This window comes from Maylandia zebra, linkage group LG1 (genome assembly GCF_041146795.1).
Source record: "Maylandia zebra isolate NMK-2024a linkage group LG1, Mzebra_GT3a, whole genome shotgun sequence".
In the NCBI taxonomy this organism is placed as follows: Eukaryota; Metazoa; Chordata; class Actinopteri; order Cichliformes; family Cichlidae; genus Maylandia; species Maylandia zebra.
The window spans coordinates 40,172,697-40,196,530 of NC_135167.1; the positions used below are offsets into that span (position 1 = coordinate 40,172,697).

At 43.4% G+C, this 23,834-nt stretch overlaps 2 protein-coding genes across 4 annotated transcripts; both read right to left on the minus strand.

Annotated features, from left to right (window-relative positions):
- Nucleotides 1-546: 546 nt before the first annotated feature.
- LOC106675732 (uncharacterized) lies at nt 547-10,473 on the minus strand. Of its 2 annotated transcripts, none has more exons than XM_014410935.3 (8): nt 10,366-10,473; nt 8,982-9,078; nt 6,367-6,741; nt 6,012-6,287; nt 5,279-5,369; nt 4,114-4,168; nt 3,706-3,824; nt 547-3,143 (listed from the first exon to the last, which is right to left on the minus strand). In XM_014410935.3, exons 2-8 carry the CDS (start codon nt 9,031-9,033, stop codon nt 3,086-3,088), a joined length of 1,026 nt encoding a protein of 341 aa, XP_014266421.1. In that variant the 5' UTR covers nt 9,034-9,078; nt 10,366-10,473; the 3' UTR covers nt 547-3,085. The 2 variants fall into 2 exon arrangements, with proteins under 2 accessions (XP_014266421.1, XP_014266420.1); XM_014410934.3 differs by having other exon boundaries at nt 8,982-9,081; nt 10,366-10,449.
- A 28-nt stretch (nt 10,474-10,501) lies between these two features.
- LOC101477445 (methyltransferase-like protein 27) lies at nt 10,502-16,388 on the minus strand. 2 transcript variants are annotated; one of them, XM_076886252.1, is made up of 5 exons: nt 16,185-16,388; nt 14,760-14,888; nt 14,233-14,368; nt 13,329-13,421; nt 10,502-10,746 (listed from the first exon to the last, which is right to left on the minus strand). In XM_076886252.1, exons 1-5 carry the CDS (start codon nt 16,299-16,301, stop codon nt 10,502-10,504), a joined length of 720 nt encoding a protein of 239 aa, XP_076742367.1. In that variant the 5' UTR covers nt 16,302-16,388. The 2 variants fall into 2 exon arrangements, with proteins under 2 accessions (XP_076742367.1, XP_004571146.1); XM_004571089.3 differs by having other exon boundaries at nt 10,574-12,313; nt 16,185-16,375.
- Nucleotides 16,389-23,834: the final 7,446 nt, after the last annotated feature.

A 23,834-nucleotide genomic window follows, 5' to 3' on the forward strand; every position in this document is an offset into this window, starting at 1 on the left:
AGTTTCATCGGCACGGATGTTTCCTGCTAAAAAATTCCATATTTACGAAATGATGCAACAAGAACAAAAGTGCTGCTCAGGGAAGCTTTTCAGTATTTATCCTTCTCCCTCTGAGCGAGAATGTGAACAAGAGTGCAGAGTACAGTGCAGAATACAGTGTACAGAGTACAGAGTACAGAGTAGAGTACAAAGTAGAGTACAGTATAGAGTACAGAACACAGTACAGAGTACAGAGTACAGAGTAGAGTACAGAGTACAGAGTAGAGTACAGAGTACAGAGTACAGAGTGCAGAGTAGAGTACAGAGTACAGAGTAGAGTACAGAGTACAGAGTACAGAGTAGAGTACAGAGTACAGAGTAGAGTACAGAGGGTCTCCAGAGGGTTCAGTCAGACATGTTTTGCAGACCAGTGTCAGTGAAGAAATTATTTAAATTACACAAACATAAGAGACAAACTCACACTTCCAGTCGTCACAGTCGCAGACGGTGCTGAGAGGAGGCTCCAGCACCCGAATGTAGACAAAAAGCGCAGAAACAAACTCAGTATTACGTGAAAGCGAGACGTTTATTATGGCTGATGGAGAAATACAAGGAGAACCGAGAAAACAACTACAACAAAAACTGGAAAAACTCAACATGAAAAACTCTAAATGTGAAACTTGGCATACATAGATACCTGGAACATGGAGACTTGACGCACAAGACAACAGACGACGTGACACTGAACAGAGGAAGACAGAGGACCTAAATGCAGCAGGTCCAGTTAGCATCAGCTGAAGGTCGTCAGGTCCTGCACAGATCACCTGAGGCTGAGAAGAGTCCCACAGGTCTGGAAAACCTCCTGTGTGCTACCAGTGCCAAGGACTCCACATCCCAATGACCTCAACAGCTACAGGCCGGTGGCTCTGACATCCCACCCGATCAAGACCCTGGACACCGGTCCTGGTTCAACCCCTGGTGAGCTCATCACTGGAACCACTTCACCTGGAGACCGCTGGGAGCACTGTGTTCATGTTCTTTGATTTCTCCAGTGCCTTCAACACCATTCTTCCCACAGTCCTGAAGGACAAGCTGGAGACTCAGGAGTGGACCGTCACCTCACTACATGGATCCTAGACTACCTCACTGACCGACTACGGTATGTGAGGACTCAGGGCTGTGTGTCGGACAGTACGGGGGCCCCACAGGGAACGCTTCTGGCTCCGTTCCTCTTCACCATCTACACTGCAGACTTCTCCCACAACTCCACCCAGTGCTTCCTGCAGAAATTATTTGACGTCTCTATAAGGCTACGTTCACACTGCAGGTCTTAATGCTCAATTCCGATTTTCGTTCACACTACAAATAAAATGCGACAGCAAACGCGCTCTAGTGTGAACGCTCAAAGCGGCCGCATGCGCAAAAGAAGACGTCACACACAACATGCTCTGTTTAGACCCAGAGCAACAGTATTGTTTGACTGATGGCCCTTAATATAAAGACTTCGGTCTTCACATTTCCCAATTTTTGCTTTAAGTTATTTTGTTATTTACATAATAATGTAAATAACCTAATAATGATCCTTATTGCCGTTTAAGAGAGGAGCGGTGCTTCAAAGGATAGCTGCAGATTTCTGTCAGAATCTGCAGATTATACAGTACAAATAAAATGTTTACGTTGTCTTCCCAACAGTTTCACTGACATCTACACTGGATGGCCAGGAAGCGTTCGCGATGTCTTCTCGGGCGCTTCTCTGGCGCTGATAATTGGCTTCAGTCTTGTGTCGGTGACGTAAAAGGCGGATTTAATGCGACTTGACCGTTCAAACAGCAGTCGCTTTCTAAAACATCAGATATGTATCGGATTCAGGACCACATACGAAAGTGACCCAGATCGGATTTGAAAATATCGGATTTGCGCCGTTCACACTGTCATAGCATGATCGGATATGGGTCGCATAGGGTCAAAAAATCGGATTTGATGCGCTTTCGCCTGCAGTGTGAACGTAGCCTAATAGTCGGCCTTATCACTGATGGGGACGACAAAGAGTACCAAGAACTGACCCATGGTTTTGTGGACTGGTGCCGGCAGAACTACCTCCAGATAAACACCAGTAAAACCACGGAGCTGGTGGTAGACCTCCACAGGCACAAACATCCTCCACTGCCACCACCGAACATCCAAGGTATGGATCTTATCTTATCTTATCTTATCTTATCTTATCTTATCTTATCTTATCTTATCTTATCTTACACAGAAGAGTAATGAGGGAAGTGGAAACACCTGGAAACACAGCTGACACAAATGAACATGATGCCACAGGGGAAGCAAAACTAAACACACTGAACATGGAAACACAAGACTGATTGACAACTGGACGTGGGAAACACAGACATGAAGCATAAAGCACACTGGGAAGATTGAATGATACACAAGGAGAGGAACATGGAAACAGATAAGGGGAATGAAGATATAACTAAAAATCATGCAGGAGGACAAGACAGGCTTTCACAGGAAACAGAAAACAACACACACACAGGGGAGCATGGATGAAATTGTATCTAAACAAACCTAACTAAGACACACTAATAACAACACACGAACTTACCATTACTCTGATACATCATAAGAAATCAAATATACAAAATAAACTTGCTGCGTCACAGACTGACAACAGAGCTCGGTACACTCAGTACTGTACGTGAATGTGATGTCTCATAGTGTGAGAAAACAAACCAGACAGCAACCAAAACCCAGAAGGCAGACACGCCCAACAACTGAGCTTTCAGTAGAGACGCGTCGAGCCTTGACGCTGCCAGTGATGCTGATCTTGAACAAAGCACGATTCCTCTGCAGGGCCTGCAAGAAGCAGCTGCCAAACCAACACGTAGCCCCCCAGGCAGGGTGGACGGGGTCATCACACTAGAACAATACCATTGTAGTACTGATGGAGGCTGTGAAGGAGATTTATGAATTTATCCAACTGCCTGCACCACAGAGCATGAAAGTCAGACTGCAGCAGATCAACACAAAGTGCTGCAGAGCTTCCTGCAGCTTCTCCTGTGGTCAGTGTGGCTCCTTTCAGTTTGTGGGTGAGATTGTGACTTCAGCCTCGACTGGCTAGTGAAGAGTAGACGACGGCATTATCGACTTCCTCCACGTGCCTGTGAAAACCAAGAGAAAACTCCACATGAGCGCCATAAAAACATCTGGGGTTAGAGTGAGCGCCCACATCTGGCTCCCAACAGGGCTGAGCCCCCCGCACCACAGTTACACCACTGTAATGTTTGCAGACGATACCACGGTGGGGGGACTCATTTCTTGGGGGGGGGTGAGTCAGTCTACTGCGTTCTTTTATTCTTCTTTTGCAGATTTGTGTCTCTATTTTGTTGTTCAATGCTTTGTTGCTACAATGACAATAAAGATTCTGATTGTGATGATTGGAAAATTCCATATGTGAAAAAATAAAGAGCCACGAAGTCCAAGAGTTAGAATTAACTGCTGTTTGTAGCTACTGTTAGCTGTTAGCTGTGTTTTATGTTTGTAGGGTAAACGAACAAGTAAAAACAAGTAACAAGTAATAATGATGTTTGTAACTTTTATTCATTTTAATTTAGTTCCTCTGATTTTCTTCTTACGTGTCTGTTTCTCACCTGAAAATCTAAAACACTACAAGCATCAAGCAAAGTCTTTCCATCCTCACAGCTGAACAGCTGTCGGTCCTACCTGCTCCTCTCATGGCTGTGTCTGAACTGCACCGAGGCGTAGCTGACGTCCTCCACAGCTCGGCTGGTTTCCTGTCGGTGACTTTCTTCTTGGATGCTGCTGTAGATGTCATGAGGATGCTGAAAACAGCCAGAAATACAGACGCGTGTAAAGCCATCACTGCCGAGCTCCCCGGCCCGATCCCTAACCGTATGAACCAATATCTTACGATCAACTATTATTATGTTTTTGACCATTAATTGCAAAGACTTTGGAGAACCATTAAAGGAAAACAACGTTTAGGATTACAGTCACTGAGAACCATTTAGATTTCACGTAGTCGTAGACAGATCATAATCTCCCCTCTGTGCTCATTTAAGATGAAATATTCTACGAGAGTCCGAAATTATCTTTGAAATCATAACTCACCTTTGGCTCCATCTCACCTCCATCAGCTCTCTGATGCTCTGCTGCTGCCAGCTTCCTGTAACAATATGACTGTCATGTCAACAGGAACCAGAAGATCTATCAAAAATCATGAATGTAGAAAATCAGGGGCAAAGAGAAATTGCATTATCATGCAAAAAAAACCAAAACATTTATGTGTTTTGTTGTTTCTGTGTGTCTGCAGCTGATTTCCCACAAACTCAGGCAGCTTCCACGGTTGTCCTTTCACACAAACACAGCAGGAGCTTATCTGCTTTGTGTACACCAGTGGAAATAGTGTGAATTAGGAGAAGTAGCTGCTCGGACGGAGTGAGCAGGAGGCCGTGCTGAACCAGAGTTTTTACCACATTTCTCACATGTAACTCACAGAAAACATAAACTGACCTTGACTTGCTGCCTCGACATTATTTTGTCTTATTGTATCACAATTATGTGCCAGAGACCAGCTTCGCTTCCCCTTCTCCTCCGTTGTGGTCATCAGCACATAACAATAATTTAATGTAATTCTTTCTTGGATACTTGTTTGTCTTTTGACTGTTACGCACAACAGATTCTTTCATTATGCAAAAGTTTAATAATGAACAGACTAAATTCATCTTCTCAGATCGAGGTTTAGAACATTTTGAACCCAAAATATCTTTTCTGCACTGTGGTGAAAGTTTATGCACCGATTTGTATGATTTCTGTGTAAAAGTGTGCTTTAAACATCTTTCATTTTATACATTACTATCATAATCCTAGAGCAGTTCAGAGCTGCAATGCTTGTGTAAAAATAAACGCAGAGTTGACAGTTCTCGCTGCTGCTTCTCCCACTTACATTTGGGGAAATGACTTATATAAAAATGCAGGCAAGTATTCATCAATACTTCGTGTTTATAGTTCTGATATGTTTCCGCTCATGTTCAAAACTTTCTGCACACAAAACATGTCACACACGTCTGTGTTTCCTGTGACTTTTTGGGATCATTATCATTAAAATAGCACTCATAAAATAAAACAAAAAATATAATTTACAGTGTGTGTGTGTGTGTGTGTGTGTGTGTGTGTGTGTGTGTGTGTGTGTGTCCTTTAAGATTCTTTACACATTAAAAACCACCAAAATGTTAAAAATTTTAAATGTAGAAGAAACATAAAGTGTGATTTGTACCTTCTGATGATGAAGATGAAGAGTATGAATGCGATGACAGCCAGCAGGACACCCGACACCACGCCGACTATCAGAGGCAGGTTACCATCAACTGTAAAAATCAGAAATAATTCATAAAGAAATTTACAAATAAAGAAACAGACTAGACAAAAATCCCCTTGTTCTCCAAAAAACTGTAAACTTTTATTTATTTTTGCATCATTTATGGTTACGATGTTTGTGGTTTTCCATATAATTTATCATGAAGATATCTAGAAATCCTCACACACCAGTCTGGTTTCCCTTCATCGGCTTACTGTGGAAATTCAAATGTTTTTAAATATTTTAATTGCATTTAAATCCCTGCAAAGCCCGACTCCTCCCCACATAACAGACCTGCTGAGACCTTATTCCAGCCTCGTGGCCTCTCTGCGTTTTAACTGTTCAATACTCTGCGTTTAAATCCAGAGGTGACCAGGCTTGCAGCTGTGGCACCTCTGAAACAGTCTTCATCAGAACGGCTGAATTAGTGGTTTGTTTTAAACAGCAGCTGAAGCTCATTTTTAGAGGCTCACTTCTCCTTTATCTTTCACACTCTGGCTACTTTACACCGAATATCCATGAACGAATAGAAGTATGCTTGAATCTCTCTGTTCTATAAAGTGCTCTACTGACTGACATCAGCCCCCTCTGCTGTGTATTAGAGAAACGCCTGCAGTGTATTTACAGTTTGTGTAATATCTGAAAAAGATACCAGGCTGTCGTTCCTCCGCCTCCACCTGCAGGCTGTACGGCTCAGAGAGAGTCTCCATGATGCTCTTCAGAGCACAGGTGTAGTTCCCAGAATCCTCTGCAGTCACATTGTCGAGCTCAAGAGAGGAGCCAGTGTCTGAGAGGGCGTGGCCATCTTTGAACCAGGTGACCTCCAGTTGGTGGAAAGTGCAGACTGAAGCGCAGAGCAGTGTGACGGTTTCACCTCTGCTCACCTTTTTATCATCACTGGAGCTGATTATTCTCATTTTAGACCCATCTAAAATCAAAGTGATCATTAGTTTCATTGAACGCTCATTTATGTTTTTTTTATTAATGTCAGGATATTTTTCTCTCACCAACAACCGTGACAGTCACTCCTGTCTTGTTAGTAAAATGTCCTTCAGGACGATCAGCTTCCATCCTGAAGCGAAAGCTTGCGTTGTCTCTCTGCTGAACATCTCTGATCTGTAAAGTGCAGTTTATCTTCTTGTCTCCCAGATATTGATAACGAGGATCGATGTTTGCTGAGTCACTGTCATACACAGATGGAGTGCTGCCCTGACAGAGTACATGGTTCTTACACCAGCGGACTCTGACGATCTTTAGAGGAACTTCTCTCTGACCATCACTGAAAGACTTCAGAGGTGTGAAGGTGCAGGGGAGGGTGACAGTGGACCCTCTGACAGCACAGGTAGACGTGAAAGGATAGACCACAGTTTGACCCACAGCACCTGGAAACAGATGGTATAGAAGTAATTATATGTATATGTTCACAGGCGTGAGTTTCTCAAAATGGGCTCATTGAGTGCAGCACGGATAAGATCTTGGAGAGGCTACGGCTGCTGTGAACACTCAGAATAAGATCTCTGACTGCAGACTGGATACATCTCGGAAGGGCTCGCTCGGAATAACATCTCTGGGCGCAAATTGGATGACATCTCGGGGAGGCACACTGCCGTGAGTTCTCAGAATCGGCTCCTTGAGCACAAGAAATGACAACATCACAGAACGCAAGTATGGCGAAGCTCGCGGCTCTCCGACGGGAGATTGAGAGACCGGTGTTGGACTGTAGAACTGCTTTGAAATTCATATGAGCTGTTCGCACTAAAGTAAAAAATACCATCACTTCATGCGGAGACCCTCTCGGCACCAGCTGCAAGGCCGGAGCTGAACAAAACACCCTGATGACGACTGTGTTGAGTCTGTTCCTTCCCATTCCATGCAAGGCCACCTGGGTTGGCTGGAAGACTGTTTACTTAGCCTGGCAGGGCGAAGGACACTGTCTCAGCTGAACTATGGACACGCACACACATACATATACTGATACTGATAAGCACTCACTGACGCATCACCCTCCCTATCCCGGATCCAACGCCACCTCCAACGCTTACCTCCCCTCTGATGTGGACATCGGTTCAGCTGGAGGCGCAGTCGAAGATTGCAGCGGTCCCAGATCAGATGTACACACTGGAACTCTTCCCCATGTTGCTGTCTGTGTTTGTTGTGCTATGGTGTGTTGATATCTGTGCATTCCTGTATTATCCTTCTGTGTTAGACATTTTGATGTTTTTTTCCTGCTACCTGGCCTGACCTGTCTCCCCAATGTGATGTTTCTGTATTGTATGTACGGTCGGCAAGGTCTGTCATCTCGGTTGTGGGCAAAAGACCTGCAACTGACAAATAAAGGCTAGCTCATCATCTCGTCACTATAACTACTGATGCAATAACACATGCTGAAGCCCACCGTAACATCCTGCAAGTGTTCCAAGGAACACAACACGTATTAAACATGCAAACCATCATTTCACTAGCTGGGCCCACGTCCTCGTTTTAGGTTTGACAGTGTTTGAGTAGGTAAAGGTGATGCTTGGACATGAATTGAGCTGCGGTTTGGGGAAGGCCTCCAAGGATGGAGTGGGGCACGTAAACGAGAATGAACAGCTTGCAGAAACCTATATAGATGACAACAGGAAGGAGCGTGTTTAGAGGCGTGGTCCTGCTCCTGAAATTCTGATACATAATCTCCAACGAATAAAGCTCACGTGTGCTTTGCATGGTTCACTGTTAAGGTAGCGGGCCACTGATAGCGCCATCTAGTGGTCGCTATGACACTGAAAGGCCTACATGAGGACATCAGGCCATGTAGTTTATCGAGTATGGAGGGCGCTGAGCTAGAAGGATGTTCAAACCATGGACTTATTATTGTATAGCAACAAAAAACATGTATAAGAAATAAAGTGTTTTTCTCTCTGTCTATCGATTTCCTCACACACCAGTGTTTGTTCTCCCTCACATCTCCGGCCTGACATACGAGCAGATGAGTTGAGGATGTACAGCCTGTGAAATGAAATTATACGTCTATCTGTACTTATATTGCAAAATTAAATATTGAAGCAGTTACTCAGCTACATTTACCTGAAAGCTTTAATCATTCGTGTGTTACATTAGGATTGTGCCACGAAGAGTTTATGATATTGTGTAATATTGTGTTAAAGTAAACTTTCTTCAACCTCTTTTGACTGAGATTCATTTATAGATATTACTTTAAAAATGTACTTTTGTTACTTTATTATTAGTACATATCTCCAGTGTGACTGAATGTAAACATTTCTGCGAGTTTTCTGAATTCCTGCAGAGTGAAGTAAGACTCACTGACAGCTGTCACACACACCACACAACACTTATTAGGCTCAGGCAGCAGTTACTTTGTCACATTTGTCACAGTAAGTTTAAACTGTTTTTTGTTTTGTTTTTTCATTAATGAATGAAATGTTAAAAAAAGCAAATATGTTTCATAGCAGTGCAGCCAGGGTCATCATTTCAGCAAAAAGAGAAAAACAATGAGGTCATAAATTCTTTTACACTAATAAATCTGCTCAGACGCCCTTCTGCTTTCTTCTTTCCTGTTCCTGTGACAGTGTCGGCTTTCTCTGGAGGTTAAAAACTAATAAAAGCATCACTTCAGTCTCACCTGTCAGGAGGAACATGAAGCTCCACAGAGTCTTTTCAGTGCAAACTGCCATTCTCAGTCCTCTGCTGACGTCCTTCAGTTTAACCTTCTGCTGCTTCTGCTGGAGCGAGAGAGAGAGCGATGGCTAACAAGCAATTGTCTGGTGGTGTTTGTGACTGAAAGTGACATTGGGACAGACAAACTTCCTTTTATTTCAGCAACTCTTTTCTCTTTGACTCTGTTTTGTAAAGTTGCTAACTCCCTCTGTTAAAGTAACTTCCTTTCTTACAAAACGCTGTCACTGTTTTTAACGTAATTTCCAGAAACAGTGACAGTGTGAAGCAACTCCCATCATGCAGCAGTAAGAGGTGTTTCTTTCCACTGTTGAACCTGTGGTGGTGGTTGGAGAAACATCAACAATCACTCCCTGATAACGACTGTGTGATGACTATTCTTCCCATTCCATGCACGGCCACCTGGATTGGCTGGAGGACTGTTTACTTAGCCTGATAGGATGAAGGACACTGTCTCAGCTGATCTCTGGACACGCACACACACACACTTACACTGATAAGCACTCACTCATCCCCCCTCCCTTTCCAACGCCTTCGATGCTTGTTGCCCTCTGGGAACACGAGGCGGGTCTGGGCCCGCGCTGGAGACGGCGCCGTTGCAGGATGGCCGCTGTGTTGCCTGGGATTACTCCTCATCCCCTTCCCAACCCTGTGGCTTGTCATGTCTTCACAATGTTGTGCTGTGACATTCATGTGCTTTTTTGTGCAGAGGAGTTTTTTTTGTTTGCTGTTCTTGTGCTGTCCTACCATGGAAGCACAGCATGAGTGGAGGTCTCTTTTTTTCCTCTTGTACCTTCCCGTTGTTGTGGACATTTCAGTGTTTTTCTGCAACGCTACCGATCTCCGACTTGTAACCCCATGTGATGTCTGTGTTATGTGTGTAAGGTCTGGGGGGGGGAGGTCCCATTTCACTGCAGGGCAACCTGCTTGTGACAAATAAAGCTTTGATTGATTGATTGATTGATTGATCAGTGACCAGGTTATGTTGGCGTTGCCCCCACTGATGGAAACACTTTGTCCTAGTTTGTGTGGATCTGGCCACCAGACGGCTGATTCGATCAAATATTCAAAAACGTTCAAACATTTCACGGCCTTTGAATTTCAGTGCAGAAATTACTGGAATCTGACCGAGCTTTGAGGAATAGTCATAGTCAAAGTAAACTTTATTGTCATCTTTGTACAGTACAGTACATAGCAGAGACGAGACGGCGAGGCTCCAGTTCCATTCAGTGCAAAAGACAACAATAAATATAAGAAGAGTAAGAAATAAATATACACTTTAGGACTTAGGTAAAGGTAAAAGGTATAAATAGTAGGTGAAGCACACAAACCTTGATAAAGTTGGATCCTTTTGTTAGAGGTGAGATGGGAGTCTGGGGCAAGCCTGTTGTAGGTTGGTAAACCTGAGCACAGGAGAGGAACACATATTGTAACCTGTGTGTAACATATTGTATTATTTAAATAAGTTTAGCCTGTTACTGTCACGGTCTGGCTGGCAGACCGTGGGGATGTGGGGAAAGGAGGACCCAAAACGCAGACTCTGCGATGCAAACAGTGCTCTTTATTCACAGTGAAAAGCTGTAAACACAATAACTCCCCGTTGCTCCCTTGAACCCCGTGTGCATGCTTCCCTCCGACGTCTGTGCTCGTGCTCCCCGCTGTTGTGTTTCCGCACACCCCGTGCGTGCTGCCTTTCTGGACCACTCTTCCTCCTGCAGGGAAACCATAGAAGCAGCCGTCAACACTAACCCTCGGCAGGTACATTCAAACAGCACTGACACACACACACACACACACACACACACACACACACACACACACATACACACATACACACACACACACACACACACACACACACATACACACACACACACACACACCCACACACACACACACACACACACACACACACACCCTGCCTATACATACGAGTGGGACACAGACTAACACAGCATTGTGCAGAAAAACACACACATCACCAAATAATAATAATACTAATAACAACAACAACAACAGTCCAAACTGCTCACAGACCCCCGAGTCCTCCAGAGCCGGGTCCGTGACAGTTGCTGTTAGTGTCTTGTAGCAAATGTAACCCACATAGTTTCCTTAGGGATTATTAAAGTATTCTGATGACATCCTACAATGAGTTGAAACATTAACTTGTTATTTATTCCTGCTTAAAACAGGTTATTAATGGTTACAAAATCTTATTTGGTTTTCGTATGTACCTGTTTTCAGTGATATCAACTTTAATAGTTGTTAATAGTTAACACTAACAGACCTCTCTGCATTAAATCATCCCTGTTATTAATCTCTGTCTCTCTTCCACAGCATGTCTTTATCCCGTCTTCCTTCTCTCACCCCAACCAATCACAGCAGATGGCCCCGCCCCTCCATGAGCCTGGTTCTGTCGGAGGTTTCTTCCTGTTAAAAGGGAGTTTTTCCTTCCCACTGTCGCCAAAGTGCTCATAGGGTTTCTCCGTTTCCTCTGTGGAATATTTACCTTACAGTATACAACACCTTGACACAACTGTTATTGTGATTTGGTGCTGTATAAATAAAACTTAGTTGAATCGAATTCCTGCTACTTCTGGTTTATACTGGTTTTGCTACTTGATGCTGTGCTCTTGAAGCAGATATGTTTAAGGGCCCTGTTAAAGGTAACAATTGTGACAGTGTGCTAATGCTGAGTGTTGACCAGAGACGATGTAAGAGAGAGACATTAAAAACTCGTGAGCTGAAATCTACTGAAGAATTCTGAAACATAAGCAAAACATCCAGTGGAAGAAATAAAAACTCAGAAAACTTTGAGCTTTGTTGTTTATGTGCTGACAGGTTTACATAGATAACACTGTCATGATGGTGAGGTTTGATTTTAGAAGGACTTGACTTGGACTTCTGATTCAATTCAGTTTAATTTATATACATCGCCAATAAACAGCAATAACCATTCAAGGCACCCTGTACTCTAACGCTAACACCAGCACATGCTCGACGAATATGTAAGCTCACATTTTTGGCTCCACTCCTAATTTTACAGCTTATTAAGAGACTTCCTGTACAGGTACATGGTTCCCTGGAGGAATTCCTCCCTTTTCTCATCCTTGCTTTTATCATTATAAACATCCATCATGTATCTGTGCATCTCTTTGGTATCGACAGGGCTCCACAGGCCCTCCTCCACCATCAGCTGCAGTTCACGCTCCATAGATGTTTTGTATTTGTTTCCAGACTCGGACTTTGGGTCCACTCTGGACATGCAGACGTAGCCCCCTGAAGGAGAAAAAAAAACCCAACAAAACCACAACAATTTATGACCTTTTTTGTTTTTTTGAAAAACAGAAAGTTTGCTCAGGTTTGCTGGACACTCGACTCTGTTTGTGTCGGTCCCCCGACTGAAGCCCACTGTTCCTCCTGGAGAGAGTGCCAGCTACAAATTGGGACCTGACTGGGCCGGCAGCGTCTCCTACTACTTCCTGTTTCCAGTGAGCTGCGTGTTTGGGGCCCTTCGTTGCGTATGACAGAGCTGGGCTGCAGTAAAAACAGTTTAGAGAGTCGTATCTGGACATGGTAACTGTAGGGGTGGGAAGCCGTTTCTTTTACAACCTTTTTCTCCTGTTCCAGGTAGGGAGACGGGTTAGAGGTTTGTATTTTCTTTTGGGGTTGATTCACTATAGGTAAGTTAGTTCTGATTCATTTCCAGTGTGTTTTGTTTGTTGTTTTGGCCATGCCCACCCTGACGCTCGCTACCTGTCAAGTTAATAAAACGACTAGTCATTGTAAAGCTGTGGCTGTGTGATTTACTTCTTTTTATTATTTTTCTTGTGTTGCACTCCAGCCCCCCCAGGCTGTAACATAATTAAAAATAATAACTGTTTTTACTGCAGCCCAGCTCTGTCACACGTCACAAAGGGCCCCAAACGCGCAGCTCACTGGAAACAGGAAGTAGTAGGAGACGCTGCCGGCCCAGTCAGGTCCCAATTTGTAGCTGGCCTCATTCCCTCTTCCACCAATGGTCAGCCTCCACCTGGAAACTTACATAACAGACATCACAGAGTACAAACAATGCCCCCGCATGGTGTGGCGAGTAACAGCACCACACGGCAACAATGACCTGGGTCATAACAACGTCTTCTAAAAATCACATCACAGCATTGATTATGTTATTATTGAAAGCTAAAGAAGAGTCTGAGTTCATCACATCAGATAAATGGTTTTAGATTAAATGGAAAAAAAATATCTCACTCAGATTAACATCAGTTTGTTTGTTTGAAAGTTGGTTGGTTACCTGGTTTAGTAGCTTTGCAGAGCTCCCTGATAACGCTGACCGGCACGTAATCATCACGTAAAGCACCAGTAATGATCACCACATCAAACCCACCTGAAACCAGAAGCAGACCAGGAGGGAGAGGAGTTAGTAAAATGAGTTATTTAGAGTTATTAGTTAGAGAGAAGTTAGTTACAGAGGAGTTAGAGGAGTTAGTTGTTTTGGGGTGAAAAGTTGGCATTGTCACGTTGTGGGTTTTTCTACGTTTTGGTTCCTCTTTTGTTTTGCACTTCTTTCTCGTGTAATGTTCTCGTGTTCCTTCCTCTATCGTGTCTTTGCAGTAAAGCCTCCTGTGTTCCTCTGTAAGTGTTTTTAGTTTTAATCTTCATCTCATGGATAGTTTCCTGTTTTACTCTGTGAGGTTTTTTCATGTCTTGTTTTTGCTTTTACTGTTTGTCTTCCCCCCCTCTTTCTTCTGTTTCTGATCCGTGATGCGCTGCAGTTTCAGACCATTATTGACATAAATATATTTTGAGCATCTAACTAATCGATATCCTCAATAAAAGTATTTTTTATATTTATAAAATTAAATAGGTAGCAAAAGTTTTGACTACATCAGCATTAGCACCGCCCCCTGACTGTAGCAAATGAATGATCAAATAGTTAATAGTTAAGTAATTAACTATCTTTTAAAGTAAAAAAAAAAACATTTTTAAGTTATTAATGACCAATTTCATTACTTATGTATTTATTTAGTTTTTTTATTTTGGCACTTTCAGTCCCCCATATTCTATAAAACCTCAGGTGTTGTTATTCTCAATTGTGCTGTTTTACTATCAGCTGGCGGTGCTGTCTTCTTGTCTGTGGTGCTAATGTGTCTGTCGGGTTATCTGCTTTGTTAGCTCAGAGTGTGAGTGTGATGTACCAGTCTGTGCAGGCAACGGGTCTGTTCCCAGTAAGGCCAGTTTGAGCTCCCGATAAAGGCCACTCTTAGCAGCTTGTTCCAGCATGCCCTTACTACCATCCACTCCCACAAAGTGTTTGAAGCCGAGGTCAAACATCTAAATACAGAGAAAAGACGATCAGTTCTGAGCCTGCTCCATGAACTCTGGATGTTCGTCTGAGGATGAATTTCACAGATTTTGAATAAGTGCTGAAATTTCCCACTTTCAAAAAGAATCACACGTAAGACGGTGAGTTCATGTTTGCATTTACTATTTTACAAAACTGATTTGGGATTCATTAAAATGTTATTGTTTTTCCATAATTAGATCAATCTGAACATGTCCTCACGTGTGATTCATAAAAATGCTGACCACAGTAAAACTTCCTGAATCCCATTTGTGACATCAGCATTTTAAACATCTACAGGTCTCAAATCAGCTCGGAGTGACGGCTCCTTCCAGCTATTGGAAGGTGCCACCTTCCAGAGTTTTCCAGTTATTGGTTCACCAGTTTTGCAGCCAGTCCAGATCCGCAGGCCACATCGAGAACCTGAGCGTCTCCACGACTTCCACAGAAGTGATCGTTCAGAAAATCTACGGCCAGCTGTGGTGCTCTGTACTTCATTGTCTCTGAATCCTGTCAACATAAAGCAGCGGAAAAAACAAAGTATTCTTATTGGCTGTTGGGATTTAGGCTGTCCAGTGCTGTTTTTGTCACACCCACATGTTTCAGATCATCAAACAAATGTGAACATTAGACAAACCGAGTAAACTGAAAATTTTTATTGATGATTTCATTTATTAGGGGAAAAACTTCCCAAATCTCCCTGCAATAATTGTCCCATAAATAATAACTAGTTGTGCCACACTTGGCGACAAGACCTGAAGTCAAGTGTTTGTGTTATCCTGCCACGAGTCTTTCACGTGTCTGCGGAGGAGCTCTGCTTACTCTTCTTTACAGAATTATTTGAATTTCCAGTTGTTTTCCAGCATGAGCAGCCTCTTTACGGCAATGCTCTGCTTGCTTTTTTCTTGTGACCTCCTGTGACATCATAACCATCTTCATCAGTTTTCCCGCGCTGCTCTCCTCCCTGAGTGTGTCCTGTCCTGCTCTCTTTCCTGTGGGACAGATGTCGCTCTCCCTCACGTATCCTCTGAAGCGTTTACATTTGGCACTCAGAGTGTCTCCACTAAATCAGATCTGATGGTGAATGTTCGGTGTTCATCGGGTCAGCTGTGCCACACAGAGTTTAGGTTTCAACGGCTCAATCTTCTGTAATAATGAAACTCTCCTCTGGATCGATCCTCCGTCGTCGGGGCTTTGTAACGCATTTCAGAGAGAAATAAGATGCGCTTACACTTTATTATTTCGTTCAGGAGTTTCTGCCTCATGAAACCACCCGACTGCATCTTTTTATATAAACTGGCATTTTTATAAATGAATCATTAGCTGATTTGCTCCACTGCTTTCAGTCATACAGCTGCGTCTCTTTGGTGAACTCTGGCAGCAGAGAACAGAGCGCACTGCGACCTAATCTGGGCTCGATAGATGACGATGCCAGCTCTGAGCGCTCATTTTGTATTTAAAACTTTCTTAGATTAAATAATCTGCTCTTACAACTCAATGTCAAACGAATAAACTGTGAACATTTCATCTGGTTTATCGAAGAACAAGAACAGCAGCTCACTCCGTCAGCTCCACACCTGTGAGTTTAGGGTTAGCGGGAGAAAATCTCAGGTCCAATCTGAAAGTTTTCGGGGGTTTTTGCTTGAGGTCAGGGCGGAAACATTCTGATTATTTGAGAAGAAACAAAGAAGAAACGGTAAGAACTGGTCTTCACTGCCAGACGGAGTCCAAAGACCAGTTAAAGCGCGTTTGATATTTATTTATTGGTTCACACAGTCAGCCCAGGAGGCCTTTCTTTCTCCTCACCTGTTCGTACGTCTCAGCCCAGCTGTTGAAAAAATCCGTAGTCTGCTGCGGATCGAAGCCTTCGCAGGACTGAAACATGACCCTCATATCGTCCACAGTTCTTCTGGAGCCCGACATGATGAGGAGCTGAGCTCAGACCTGGAGAGAGTGCAGCGGACTCACTGACACGTAGAGACCCGACTAACCTGACTGTGCCCGCCGGGCAGGTATGCACCACAAGTATCTTCGACACAGACAGGCTGCGTTGGTTTTAGCTGACTGCAGGAGAAAAATAAATGTTTAAGGTAAAGTATGACGACGGTTGATAGCTGTGGGTTTTTATTAATTACAGTGATCGATAAAAACGAACGATTCTCCGAGTCTGAGGCTGCAGTCCAAGCTGTTTAAAGGGATGACATCACTCATAAAAACATAAAACCATTTATTTTCTGAACACATGCACATTCCAGGGTTTGGGCTGCTGTGACTTCACATCTGAAAGAATACGAAGCATAAATGAAATGGATTCCTGAGTCTCTCTGCCTCTCATGGTGTAATGTAAAAAAGACCAAACATGGCAGCTCCTTTAAACTCGATGAGGATAAGAGTGAGCGGCTTCTAACAGATGAACAATGAGGTGACACTGAAAACGAACTAATCATTTGTCTGTTCTTCTGATATGTGTTTCCTTCAGGTGATGATCACTAAATGATTGCTCTCTTCAGATACTTTGTTACAGTTAAACACAATCAGATTTTCTCTGACCTGACTGATTGCTCTCTTCACATCTGTCAGACATTCAGTCCCCTACAGATGTGAGACTGTAACTTCTCATCCTGCTTGGTTTCATTGTAATTTATGAAATAGTTACGAGTTCCAACTCTTTTTAAAACGTGGACACCGATGTTACAGACATGAATTTACTTTACTTACTTTAGTGAAGAGCAGGTTTACACAGCCTACTCGTACTTTGTTGAAGTATTTGTGCTACTTTTGACTTTTACTCTGCTAATTTGAATCCAAATGTCATACTTTGTCATTTATTTTGCTGATCTTCAAGTCACAACACATCACAATCGCCTGCCAGTTTGTTACTCATGTAAATCATCTGTGACTCACATGTTACAAGCAACTCAAGCCAAGTTCAAACCCAGCAAAACAGTTTTTGTTGGCAGGTATTTCAGAAACTGTGGATCTGCTGTAATTCTCCCACAGTCGGGCCTGTCAAAACCTGAAAAAACCTGAAGGGAAGCCAGTATAGGAGAAATATGCTCTCTTTCTACTTACAACATGTGCTCAGCTCGGGTAACTAAAGCTATGCTGTCTGGTAAGGTAAGAACAGACCCGGACATGGTAATGCACATGTGTTTGACAGTTTATTTCCAGCAAAACGTTCAGAACATTTTCATGCTTTCGAGCAGGTGTGACGTTGTACAAGTACAGTGTCCCGGATTCGACAAGTGGCACAAAAACAAAGCAATGGAGGCCCAGTAGAGTGCAATCAGATGAAGAGTTTATTAAGAACACACGTGTGGGAAGAAGTACACAGCATCACATCTGCGGACTTCTTCTGCCACAAATACACAGAGAATGGTTTATATAACGTCAGCGTTAAACGCCCCTTCACGCATTCTGATAACATATTTTGTATTTCTAAGAACATCATTTGCATTTTGTACAGACAATGAGCAATTTTGAGAGCTAAGGTCAGACACAGAAGTTCCTCTTTCTAACATCTTTTCCCAAATATGGCGATGATTTCAGGCCCTGGAGGTTCCCGTGGACTTTTCTTCCTTTTGACCCATCTTCTGTCACCTGTTACTAAGCAAACTCAAATGCCAAAGGCTACAACAAGAAGCTGAATACATTCAGGCCTTCACTCAAGCCTGTTTCTAGATTATATGTACTATATGTGTTTTGTAAGCGTGTATGCAGTTTTAACCTTCTGTTGCTCTAAGTCACCTACAATAGACTGCCCAAACAAAGCTTGAGACCTTCGATTGACTGAGCAGAATACACTTCTTTAATGAGCACAAAATGCCATGTGTATAAAATGGTCTTAGCTGTAGCTGTAATAAAAAGTTAATGTAAAGCCAGCAGGTTTTAATAAACATCTTAATGCAGTATCAATACTATAGATTATATCATTAATGATGCAGAATATATTGGAGCCATAAAATAATTACCTGTTCCTGTTGTGGAATTAAAGAAAGTTTAATCCACAGATCATGTAATGATAGTGAAGACAGCTAGAAGAACATCAGTCAATAAAATTCATCAACATGAGAATAAATCAAACCGAAACCTTGTCAGGCTACATTCAGCACAAGTGGGGACAAAGAACAAGGGGACAAGCTCTATTTTAAGATTAAGGGATGAATTCATTCAGCCTATGAACGTCAGCCAATAAGAATTAGGAAACGTTTAGACCGTGTCACAGTCTTCCTCCCCAGAGTATCCAGGAGGCTCCGTTGGACCCACTCTGTGGAAAATCTTCCCATCAGGCTGCGTCTTCCACGTCAGCTTCACCTCCTCCGTGATCCCTTCCTCGCCCAGCTTCACCTTCAGCTGAAACACAGTTTTCATATATCAACAGAAGCTCCTCACTGACTGGTCGAGGTGAATGAAGTTTTTATCGCTATAAAGTGCGACTGATTCACGATGACAGGTCTGGCTGCAGTTCTTTGATGTCCACCACATGCTCCTTGATAATTTACAAAAATAAAGTTAAAAAGTAAGATTTTGTTTATATAACACCTCCCATGATAAATATCACAACCGGCAGCAATAAAGGCTCCAAAAGAAAACCTGGCGGTACACCGCAGGAAGGAGAAGGACCTGCGCACAGAGCCAAACATCATTCAGGCAGAGAAGCGCTCCAGAACAGACCCTGATCTCAGCCTTTCAAGGATAACACGATGGTCAGCAGTATCAAATTCTAAAATGAGGGCAATATGAAAGTGTGCAATGTTGAGATTGATCTGTAACTGCAAAGAAAAGAAGGGTCAAGGACTTTATCAGGGTCCAGTGAAAATATTCATAGCGAGCACACGGAGAATAAATGGAAAAAATAATAAGTTTAGACTCAGAGATATCAAAACTACGGAAGCCCGTCTCCGCCACTACAAAAAAAAGTATCAATAACTTGAAATTTCGACTTACTTCAAAACTTTGAGTTAATAAATCGAAATTTTCGAGTTAGCGCTGCCGATCAGTAATCTACGTGAATGACGTCATTTCCTTGTCAGCCGGAAGCTGAAGCCCTCAGCTGCAGCCAGTCATGAATGCAAACATTGCTGATCATTTTCACCGTGGCTTCACAAATGATGAAATCCCTGTGCTATTAGCTGAATCACATGGCGTTACTATCAGCAAACTCTCGAATGCGCTAATTTGTTGCGATCCGGTTTTGAGTGATTACTGATTGGCAGCGCTAACTCAAAATTTTGAGAAAAGTAAGTCAAAATTTCAAGTTACTGTTCTAGAAATTTCGAGTTAAGGATTGTTTTTAGTGGCAGAAACGGGCTTCCATTCCCTTTTTCCAGGTCTCAGCAGCTTCTTAGTCGGCTGTATTGTGAGATACTTTTAAATTTACCCGGTAACTAAAGCAAGCAGCATGGTGGTGCAGCGCTTGCAGTTTCACTTTGCAGCATAAGATCGTGGGTTTGAATCCATGGACTGGTCTTCGTGTGCTCTCTGGAGCTCCATTCATTTGATATTTTATTTTTTTAATTGGATTATAGTTGCAGGAATGCGACTTCCTGTACCTGCATTTATTATTACAGTTATTATAGCTGTGCGCTCACTGAGTCAGGGCATCGCGTGTCCTCTGACCTGCTGCAGGATGGATTCTTGCACTGTCGGGTCGTTCAGGTCTGCAGATCCCACCCTCAGCTGAACCTTCACGTTGTACTTCACGTTGTGCGTCACGTTGTATGTCATGTTCTTCTCTGCGGGCTTGACATCTGCAGTGAAATAAGAAGTCACCAGACCAGGAAGATCATACTCTGAGGAAGCAGTGATGAAGGACCCACCTTGGTAACAGAGGAACTCATGATTCTTGTTACAGTCTTCACCGGACCAGAAAGCTGATGACGTTTCCATCAAGGCACAGTCCTTACCATCCTTAGGCTCTCCAGATTTCCAGTTTGTGTACGTGGCATTGCTTCCATCTAACCACCCCCACGATGTTTTGTACAAACCAATCCAAGCAGTTTGGGTGTTTATAATGTTTGACAGCATCAGAGCAGTGATCTTGATGTTGTCCTGCTCTGTGTTGATGCTTATCAGGTCTGTGTACTTCTCCCTGCAGTAAGACTGAGCAGCAGACCAATTCATTGGTGTCTGAACCAGGATTTGATCATGTGTTGCACCTGAACAAGGAAAAAATAGACAGATTCACACCAGTGACTGTTCTTTAGAGACAGTCTGATGCTTATGTTCTTTTCTGTTTGCAGTACTTTCACTTGTGATGTTTTTAAGTGCAGCATCTTGCATGAGTATAGACTTTGTTTGATGCTGATGTTGGTGAATTTAAAAATAACTCACCACTGTAACAGATGAAATGATTCTGAACTGTACAATCTCTGGTAGACCAGAACCCAAACTGAGATATTATGACACACTGTCCCGTCCCTGGCTCATTCCCGGCCCATTTCCTGAACCAGGATGACTGAACCAGGCCTGTTTGAGACCATTTCCACATGTTCCTGAAGAGTCCGATCCAAATGTGTCCTCCTGATGCTGCCTGCTGGGCTTCCGAGTTATTGGCCGGTCCCTGGATGTTAGCGAGGTCGGTGTACGTCTGTCTGCAGTTTTGGACAGCTTCATACCAGTTCAGTGATTGACTGACGTAGTGGAACTGAACAGGCTGAAGATCACAGACCACCACACAACCTGAGCGACGACACGGGAAACAGTCAAAAGATTCTCTGTAGATTAAAAAATCAAAACGGTGCTCGAACCCTTTAAAATGTTGTTTGTTTGTTTGTTTGTCATTATAAAGTCACATGAAATGCAAAGTTACAAACAGGACTCTCAGTCTCGACTTGAGGTGACTGTTGTGATTCGGTGCCTTCTACATGAAATATCATCTGTGCATCATTTAATCATATGGACCACCTCGAGTACCAACTCTGTGATTGAGGCCTAATGATTTGAGGACAGAATCGCTAATTTGACATTGAACTTCTCCGTATAACAAAGTATTCTAGAGTGAAACTTGAGTCATGCAAGAGGACGATGGTCCCATCACAGCAGCATCTGAAAAAAGTCCCAGAAAGTTGATTCTGTTCATCTGGATGTTTTCAGCGGGAGAAACGTTTCATCGTCATCAGCTGACTGCAGGTCTCCAACCTTGTAACCAGAACATTTACATAATGACTGAAACCAGCCAACTGAGGGAACAATGGGCTGGGACGTCAGCTCCCTGATCATTAATATCCAAATAGTCATGACCATTTGTTATGACCCGGCTCGAAATGACCGTAACAAGAGCGGGGTGTCCCATGACTTCCCTGTTAGGATGTTTTTGAGTTTATTATATTATTTATACTTTCTAAATGGTAAATGGCCTGTATTTATACAGCGCTTTACTAGTCCCTAAGGACCCCAAAGCACTTTACACATCCAGTCATCCACCCATTCGTGATGGCAGCTACATTGTAGCCACAGCCACCCTGGGGCGCACTGACAGAGGCGGGGCTGCCAGACACTGGCGCCACCGGGCCCTCTGACCACCACCAGTAGGCAACGGGTGAAGTGTCTTGACCAAGGACACAACAACCGAGACTGTCCAAGCCGGGGCTCGAACCGGCAACCTTCCGATTACAAGGCGAACTCCCAACTCTTGAGCCACGATCGCCCTGATTCTAGTCTTTGGTTTCTTTGAGTTCTGTCTTATGGTTTATGTCTGTCTTCTCTAGTTGCTCTGTCTCCAGTTCACGTCTCTGTGTATCCTTAGTTCCTATATCCCCGTGTCCAGTCAGTGTCAGTGTCTGCCCTGGTCCCACTGTAGTGCCTGCATGTGAGTCTGTGTCTTTGTTCAGTCTGTGTTATGTGTTTCCTGTTTTACTTTGAAGGTCTCTGTCTTATCTCAGTATGTTCAGTTTACGCTTCCTTTGTCTCGTCAGTTCTGATTTGCCCCAGCTGTGTTTCCCTCCTGTTATTCATTCCCTGATTGCTCCCTCTGTGTATTTAAGCCCTGTGTTTCTCTGTGTCCGTGTTGTGATCTACCGTTTACCAAATGGTGTGTTCTGTCAGTCCTCCGGTGTTAGTTTATTTTGATTGTTTCCAGTTATGTTATATTTGAGTGTAACATCAAAGCGGTTTTGAGTTCACATCTGTCTCTGGAGTCTGCACCTTGGGTCCTTTTCCTGTCTGCACACAGCCGTCACATAACATTCCCACGCCCAAACAGACACAGCCACAGCATCGGACTTTTAACAACGGTTTATTCACAACAATGGCACTCACGGTAGTGGGAGTGTATAATTTCGGGGTGAGCTAAGGCCAACACAACAAACAAAACTCAACCTAGGCTTCGGTTCCCCTCTGACCTGTTTACGGAAAAGAAAGAAATAACACAGTCTGACCTCCCTGGTCTAAAAACACAGGAGAAAAGAAGGCTTCCCAAAATAATCGGCAGCTCACCCCTACTTGCTCCGCACTTCACACACATGCCCGACCTTTTATCTAAATAGCTATGGCTGCGGCTGCTCCGTCCGGACCTGAGGCAAGTGCACGGGAAGTCTGCCACACCCCCCCGCACCGCAGCTCTTCGGTCGCCCTTTTATAGTCCACGTCCACAGCAGGAACCAGTTACATCAGGCCGTGGCCCTGCACAGGTGAATCTGCATACACACGTTAAGAAACAGAGAACCCACCAACACACGCACGTAACACCATTGATCAATGATTAATTCTTTGATCAATAACCACGAGTACCATTCACAGAGAGTTGGAGAATGGCTGCAATCACAGCGTGTATGTCACAGCATGACAGATGCACCCTTGGGCCCCCTCCTCGACTCAGAGATGGTCTTTACACAAATGGCCTCCTTGACTGAAGAAGTCAGTTGGATGAGTGACGAAACATTTTTCCCACTGAAGACGCGTCAAGATGAATTTCATATAATTATGTTCCTGTGAATTTGAACTTGGCAGAACAAGCTATGGGTGTGGTCCGCTTTATTTATTATCATGTCCTAGCAGCGTGTGCTTTTGAAGCCCTTGAAAGAGCAGTTTGCAACTTTACTTTGTCCCAGGGTTTAGTTGGTAGGTGACAGGAGGCAGATTCTACAGTCATGGTACAACATTGTGACTTCAACAGTTCTTTGATGGAATAATTTCACTGACCTGAGAGCAGCAGGAGGATCACTCCACGTCCAATCATGACTGAGAGCTGAAAGACCGTGAAGATGTCGTCATTAATATCATTTGCAGCAGATCACGAAAGCAGCAGCATCAGAGCAGACTCAGACTCCAAAATATAATTACACAGAGCTCTACTTAAAATATATTACTTTTTATTAAAATGTTTACTTAGCCCATGTAGGAGGTACATTTTTAGACAAGTTACTACAGTCAGCGCAGTCAGCAGCCTCACCTGAGATGCAAAGTAATGTAACTGCAGGTTCAGAGTAAACTGCACAGACGTCAGTATCACAAAAA

What these genes read in the sequence shown, in the direction of transcription:
- LOC101477445 (XM_076886252.1), bottom strand. Translation starts at nt 16,301, where the DNA reads ATGTCGGGCTCCAGAAGAACTGTGGACGATATGAGGGTCATGTTTCAG. An exon ending in GGGCTGAGACGTACGAACAG is followed by an intron (nt 14,889 to 16,184) that starts GTGAGGAGAAAG and finishes TTATGTTGACAG; the next exon opens with GATTCAGAGACAATGAAGTA. An exon ending in CTGCAAAGCTACTAAACCAG is followed by an intron (nt 10,747 to 13,328) that starts GTAACCAACCAA and finishes GTTTCCCTGCAG; the next exon opens with GAGGAAGAGTGGTCCAGAAA.
- LOC106675732 (XM_014410935.3), bottom strand. Translation starts at nt 9,033, where the DNA reads ATGGCAGTTTGCACTGAAAAGACTCTGTGGAGCTTCATGTTCCTCCTG. An exon ending in CTTCATGTTCCTCCTGACAG is followed by an intron (nt 6,742 to 8,981) that starts GTGAGACTGAAG and finishes ATCTGTTTCCAG; the next exon opens with GTGCTGTGGGTCAAACTGTG. An exon ending in CACAGCCATGAGAGGAGCAG is followed by an intron (nt 3,144 to 3,705) that starts GTAGGACCGACA and finishes TGGTTTTCACAG; the next exon opens with GCACGTGGAGGAAGTCGATA.